We start from the raw sequence: 7,201 nt of genomic DNA, 5'->3' as shown, positions 1-7,201 counted from the left end.
GCTGCATCAAGAGAAATGTGGCCAGGAGGTTGAGGGAGGAGATTCTGTCCCTCTACTCCATTCTCATGAGACCCCACCTTGTACACTGTGTCCAGCTCTGGGGCTCCCAGTGTCAGAATGACATGGACCTTCTCAAAGAGGTCCAGAAGAGGCCACAAGGATAATCAGGGGGCTGGAGCACCTCCCTTATGAGGACAGGCTGAGAGAGTTGGGATTGTTCATTCCAGAGAAGAGAAGGCTCCAGGGAGACCTTCTAGAGGCCTTCAAGTACTTAAAGGAGGCGTACAGAAAAGATGTGGAGGGACTCTTTATCAGGGAGTGTAGGGATGGGATGAGGGGTAAAAGCTTTTAACTGAAAGGGGGAAATTTAGATTAGTTATAAGGAAGATATTCTTTACTGTGGGGGTGGAAAGACACAGGAACACATTGCCCAGTAAAATTGTGGATGCCACCTCCCTGGACGTTCTCCAAGCAAACTGTTCCAGTCTGTCAGCACCCTCATCATAAAACATTTCTTCCTTATAACAAATCTAAATCTACCCTCTTTCGGTTTAAAACGATTGCCCCTTGTCCTGCCATTACAGGTGCTGGTAAAAAGTCTCACTTTGTCTTTCCTGGACTATGACCACTATGTTTTCATCTGCAAACACCTTGGAGGGTTCCCAGACATCTCCCAAGATGGTGTTTGGAGGCCTCAAGCACATGACCAGTATAGAGAGGCTGAACGCTCTGGGAACACTGGTGTGGAGACTCCAGACAGAATAGGAGTAACCTGAGAGTGCTTGAAGAGAGGTTTCAGAGATGGTGGAATTTTTCTTCATAGTGAAAAACAGCATGAGAATGAAATAACTCCAGAAAGGGCAGCTGGGGAAGTCCAGGCTGTACACAGGGACAAAAAGTATTCACTCCAAGAGCAGTGCTGCAGTGTAACAGATCACCCAGAAGGAGTCTGGAGCAGTGGAAGGCTTTTGGAAGATTTCAAAAACCAAAACCCAACATTTCAAGGAAGAGCCAGGGAAGATGGTGAGATATCATAAAGGAAGGAAGATGCTTGAGTGAGAGCAAGGTGGGACAGCTGGGTGGGTGAGTACAACCTGCAGGGAAAGAGGCACAGGTGATGCAGTACCATAGGACAGCCTGTGGTGGAGAAGACAGAGGGTTGTGGAAAAGGTGAAAGCACCCAAAAAACGCAATCTCTTCATGTGTCTATGACTGTTCTTTCTGCCACCGATGCCTGTGAGGAGGCACAGTCCCCTGCAGCAGTGGGGCCTCATTGCTCCCTTGTCCCTACTCAGGAGCCTGGCAGGTGCACATCTCCATCGCCCACTGCCCCAGGAAGAGCCCTGAGCAATGGGTGAGGGACAGGATCTCCCTTCCCAGGGGCTGGGGGTCATGGCTTGGCTCTTTGGTTAATGGGGTCAGGGCTTGGCCCTTTGGCTTCATGAAACACATGCAGGTTTCCTCAGCATCAGAGCCACCTTTCCTTTGCTTTTCCCTACCTGCCATCACTGCCTCCACATTTCTGCTCTAAGTGGAGCCTGGGGAGGCTTTGTCAACAGTGTCCCTCAGTGGGACCCATTAAAGCCACAAGAAACTTTGGAGTTTGAATCTAACTTTGACTTCTTCAGAGGTTTCTTCAGCAGCTTCTGAGTGTCTGATGTTCAGAGACACATCATCAAACCCACCTGAGGGGTCCTTAAAATGCCTTGGGCTGCTCCTCTGCTGCGGAGCTGGGCCGGGCTCCTGGGACAGAGGGAGCTGAGGGCAAGTGGTCAGCGCTGCAGAGAGACAGCTCTGCCCAGGAGCAGCTCCTCTGCAAAGCGCAGCAGAGCTGAGGGCACTGCCTGCAGGCACCGAGGGCAGAGGAGCCGGGCACAGAGAGGGGAAAGGCAGACGGCAGTGTCAGGATGCTGGGAGCTCACTGGAGAAGAAATCTTCGCAGCCCTTGACACAGTAAGTCTGTGGGTGCAGGGCAATGCAGCTGCAGGTGGTGGAGGGATGTGGTGAAGCCGGCACAGCCGCCAGGAATGTCCCTGGTGTCTGGAGGAGGAGGCCGTGCTCCAGAGCAGGGCTTCCCCGCTGCACTGTCAGAGGGACAGGCCATGGCGGCTGCCTTCTCCCGGGGACGGCTGCATGTGCAGCCAGGGGTGCCCAGGGTTGTCCTTGAGAGCAGGGTCCCTGCAGCCCAGGGGCTGTGTGCTGGGGCAGGGACTCTGCCGCCTGCCAAGGTCAGCACTCAGCCTGCCCGGGGAGCTGCCCACAGCGCTGTGGGGAGAAGCTGTGTGGGGAAGGAGAGACCCCCGGCAGGGCAGGGTCCTTCTGCTGTGGAGAGGGTGCTGTGTGGGTCAGGGCTGCTCACAGCTCCACATCACCCCTAGGGAATTTCTGGGGGACTTTTCAAGAGGAAGGTCAAGATTGGACTACCTAAAAGGGGAGGAGTGTTTGCTTTGAGTTTTCTTCTCTTGCTTGTCTTGGTGGGCACTGGGAGAGTGGAATTTATTTCTTCTTTCTGGAGCAGGTACTAAGACCCAAGTTCTTGTTAGCACTTATCAGAATTTTTCCTAAACTCCTGCACACACAGAGATGCCCTTGGGCAGGGCCCTGCTGCCAGAAATTTCTGCAGGGCAGAGCTGAGCACACAGCAGGTGGGATGGGGGTGGCGAGCACTGACAGGATGGAGACGTGATGACAGAGGTACAGGTCCTGCCTGTGGCAGCTCTAGGCAGCAGAGACATTTGCAGGGAGAGAGAGGGAGCTTCTCAAACAAATGCCGTAGGAAGGTGATTTGGGCACCTCCCTGTCATCCCCTGCAGCACAAAGACCTTCAGGGAGCACCCCCCTGGTCTCCTCTCCCACCCAGACAGCCTTTGCACCCAGGGTTGTGGGATTTCCAGCTGAGTCTTCTTCTTGGCATCCTGACCTGCAGTGAGGAGAAACCCCTGAGTTCCTCTCTGTCTGTCCCTATCCTTACTCCTTACTCCCTTGACAGGAGTTTTGGGGCATTTCTCTGTGTTTCCCCTCCTGACCTGGTTGCCTTTGTCCCCACCTTACCTGGGGGCTCTGGGCACGGCAGTGTGTGGGACTGGCAATGAGCTGACCCTCGCTTAAGGACACCCCATCTTCAGGGCTCTGGCTCTTCCCCTGGGGTCCCGCTTCTCCCATGGTCTCTCTGTGCCCCATGGAGAAGACAACTCGGTGCTAAGGCCATGGCAATGCGGCTCATCGTCTGTGTGTGGGCAGCTGCAATGAGCCCTGTGTGTCCCTGCCTGGGAGGGGGGAGCTGAGATCCTCCTCAGGTAGGGTGAGATGTTGGGGAGGGGGTTGGGGATCTGCACTTTGAAACTGGATTCCTCCGCTGTCAGAAGTTTCCAGTTTCATTTCAGGTGAACATCAGGCTTTGATCATCCTCCAGCTCAAAGAGAGGCAAGGAAAGGGCAGCTGAGAGCAGGGCTGATGGACAGAGCAGCTCTCCACACTGCACGAAGGGACAGTCCCTTTGCCTGTCAGCACCAACAAAGTTTCATGTGGAGTGGAACAGGAATGCCAAGTGTTTCTGCCTTAGGAAATGCTCCTCAGCTGTGGTGAGACAACTAGAACAAAATAAACAAAATCAATTCCCCACAGCTCTGCTCTAATGTCAGGTGAAATGGGAGAAACAATGCTGAAAAGTTCATTTCTATCAATAGTGTGTTTAATTTGAGATCACCCGTGTTCCTATTTGCCTGCTGTTGTAGGATAGGACTGATTCATCCAGAGCCCACAGCACAGACCCCTGCTCCCTTGGGTACCCTCCGCCAGCACCAACCAGAGCTCATGAGGTGGACATGTGTGGTCGTGCAATTCCTCCCCGCCTTCTCTCGGCACTTGTAGTGACTCCAACTCCCCTCCTTGCTCGGCCACTCAGTGCCCCTTCACCAAGCCTGGCTCCTGCTCTCCCTATCGCTTGGGAACAGTCCATCACCTCCTGACAGGCTGGTACACCTGTACCTGGGACATGGTCCAGGGAAAACAATAACAGAATTGCACACTCATCAAGTTCTTGTGCAAAGTGGTGGAAGATACGAGAATGCGCCATTATTTGAGCTGGGCTGGAGCTAAAAATTACCTGAGAAAAGTCAGTTACCTTGGACCCTATAAATAGGGACCCCAAGTGAGACCCTTTGAGCTCTCCTGGATCGCAGTGGGCCTGTGACCAGCATCTTCCCTGAGCTGGGATGCCTCTCAGGTACCAGAATCCTTGAGGTATGGTCTGCCGTTAGAACTGACAGGAGACCAGGTCGAAGTTAACCCTCTCGAATCTCAATTATCGCCCGTTGAGGAATGTCAATGCACTGTGAGTATTTACTCCAAACTCGACAAGAGGGAAATTTTAACTGGAAGCTGGCTTCTCTTTCACCCACTCATTCTCTCTTCCTGCCGATGTGTTTAGGTATACACAGTTATTTCCACGAGTGTGGGTACATAGTTATTTCACTGGATCCAAATATTTTTGTCTGTCTGAGTGTCTGTATGTCTTGTCTTTGTGAATGAGCATGTATATATGTATTGATTTAAGGTACCGTACGGTAAGTTAGTGTGAATCTTGTCATCTTTGAATCTGTAGTTAAGTCGCTATTTTAATTATAACATATTTTACTGAATTACTTTGTAAATCCTTAAATTGGTTAATGATCAAGTGCTGCTAGTCACTAATACAGCTCACTTAGCTGTGAAATCATTACAGTGTTAATACTTTCATCTGCGACAACCTGCCAATGGTCTCCTGAGAGAGGCAAAGGAGTTTAGTGGGGTTCTGTGAGAAGTGGAGCAAGTTTTGTTCAGAGAAGTCTACCCTAAGTGCTCACTGCTTTTCCTCCATGTACAGTCCCCCATGTCCAGAGGCAGCAGATGTCCAACAGCAGCTCCATCACTGAGTTCCTCCTCCTGGCATTTGCAGACACACTGGAGCTGCAGCTCTTGCACTTCTGGCTCTTGCTGGGCATCTACCTGGCTGCCCTCCTGGGCAACGGCCTCATCATCACCGCCATCGCCTGTGACCACCACCTGCACACCCCCATGTACTTCTTCCTCCTCAACCTCTCCCTCCTCGACCTGGGCTCCATCTCCACCACTCTCCCCAAAGCCATGGACAATTCCCTATGGGACAACAGGGACATCTCCTACTTGGGATGTGCTGCCCAGGTCTTTTTCTTTCTCTTCTTGATCTCAGCAGAGTTTTCTCTCCTCACCATCATGTCCTATGACCGCTACGTTGCCATCTGCAAACCCCTGCACTACGGGACCCTCCTGGGCAGCAGAGCTTGTGTCCTCATGGCAGCAGCTGCCTGGGGCACTGGGTTCCTCAATTCTCTCCTGCACACGGCCAACACATTTTCACTACCACTCTGCAAGGGTAATGCTGTGGAGCAGTTCTTCTGTGAAATCCCCCAGATCCTCAAGCTCTCCTGCTCACACTCCTACCGCAGGGAAATTGGGCTTATCATGGTTAGTGCCTGTTTAGGTTTTGGGTGTTTTGTTTTCATTGTGGTGTCCTATGTGCAGATCTTCAGGGCCGTGCTGAGGATCCCCTCTGAGCAGGGACGGCACAAAGCCTTTTCCACGTGCCTCCCTCACCTGGTTGTGGTCTTCCTTTTTATCAGCATGTCCATATTTGCCTACCTTAAACCACCCTCCATCTCCTCCCCATCCCTGGACCTGGTGGTGTCATTTCTGTACTCAGTGGTTCCCCCAGCAGTGAACCCCCTCATCTACAGCATGAGGAACCAGGAGCTCAAGGATGCCCTGAGGAATCTGATAACTAGATGTTATTCTGAACCAATAAACTCCTCATCTTCCTCAAAGCAATTATAATATAACTCTGTACAGGCCCAGCCTGTCTGCTCTTTGTGTTGTTGTTGGTGGTATTTTACTTGTAATGATGTTGTCATCCCCTTTCTATTTCACTGTCTGCTTTTCTTTTCTGACTGAGTGGCTGCATAAATGAGGAGCCATGATCTCTGTGTGTTTTAACAAAAGAAAGGGTCTGCAGTGATGTCTTTTTCTTCTGAGATCTTTCCTCTAAGACATTTTTGGAGCTGCAGGGACAATTCCTGTGTGCAGAGGTTGAGGGGAAGAGAGTCCCAGCATGTCAGCCCTGCCACGGAGCACTTGGTCTTCCAGAGATGTTCTCCCCTCATTTGCACATTCTCTTTCTGGTCCCTTCAGTTTGGTGTAAGGTCTGAGTGCTCTGGCAGCTTGGTCACACTCCTGCTGCGTGGCAGTTCTGTGACCACAGGCAGGGACAGTCGGAGGTCTTCTTCCAAACCTGATCTCAAGAACATGCCCAAGAAATTGGCCCACAGATGAAAACGCCAGTGAACAGCTGAACAGTGTGATTTGCAGGGTGGGAGCACGCAGCAGTGTCCTCGCACAGCCAGGCCTCCTGGGACAGACTTAAAGGACCAGGGTCTGGTCTGTGCCCATGTTCACTGGACACACTGGGGAAGCTGCCTGTGCTGGTTTGGCTGTGAGAGAGTTAATTTTCTTCCTAGTAGCTGGTATGGGGCTGTGGTTTGGATTTGTGCTATAAACAGTGTTGATAACACAGGGCTGTTTTCGTTATTGCTGAGCAGGGCTTACACAGAGTCAAGGCCTTTTCTGCTCCTCACCCCACCACACCAGTGAGCAGGCTGGGGGTGCACAACAAACTGGGAAGGAAGACAGCATGGACAGCTGACCCCGATTGACAAAAGTGATATTCTATACCTTATGCCATCATGCTCTGTTATATAAAGTTGGGGGAAGAAGGATGAACATGGGGACCTTCAGAGTTACAGTATTTGTCTTCCCAAGTCACCGTTACATGTGATGGAGCCCAGATGTTGTGGAGATGGCTGAGGTCCTGCCTGAAAATGGAAAGAAGTGAATGAATTCCATGTTTTCCTTTGCTTACATGTGTGGCTTTTTCTTTACCTATTAAACTGTCTTTATCTCAACCCACGAGTTTTCTCACTTTTACCCTTGTAATTCTGTCCCCCATTGCGCCCAGGGGAGTGAATGAGTGGCTGTGTGGGGTTCAGATGCCGGCTGGGGTTAAACCATGACACCGACCCAGGGAAATCATCATGCTCTAGCCCCTCCCAAACACCATTTGCAGCACTGGCCTCTCACCCCACACTGGGGAGTTTCTTTTTCCCTACACAGAAGTACATCAAATAAGTAG

The 7,201-nt window shown here is 51.5% G+C and overlaps 1 protein-coding gene across 1 annotated transcript; it reads left to right on the top strand.

The window, feature by feature from the left end:
- Positions 1-4,851: 4,851 nt before the first annotated feature.
- Positions 4,852-5,850, top strand: LOC141917170 (olfactory receptor 14A16-like). Its single transcript, XM_074810254.1, has one exon. It carries the CDS (start codon positions 4,888-4,890, stop codon positions 5,848-5,850), a length of 963 nt encoding a protein of 320 aa, XP_074666355.1. The 5' UTR covers positions 4,852-4,887.
- The last annotated feature ends 1,351 nt before the right edge of the window (positions 5,851-7,201 follow it).

Source organism: Strix aluco, chromosome 34, assembly GCF_031877795.1.
Source record: "Strix aluco isolate bStrAlu1 chromosome 34, bStrAlu1.hap1, whole genome shotgun sequence".
Lineage (NCBI taxonomy): Eukaryota > Metazoa > Chordata > Aves > Strigiformes > Strigidae > Strix > Strix aluco.
Note: the sequence above shows the minus strand (reverse complement) of the source record. Positions and strands in the feature narration are given on the sequence as shown.

Coding starts and splice junctions, on each gene's coding strand:
- LOC141917170 (XM_074810254.1), top strand. CDS start 4,888: ATGTCCAACAGCAGCTCCATCACTGAGTTCCTCCTCCTGGCATTTGCA.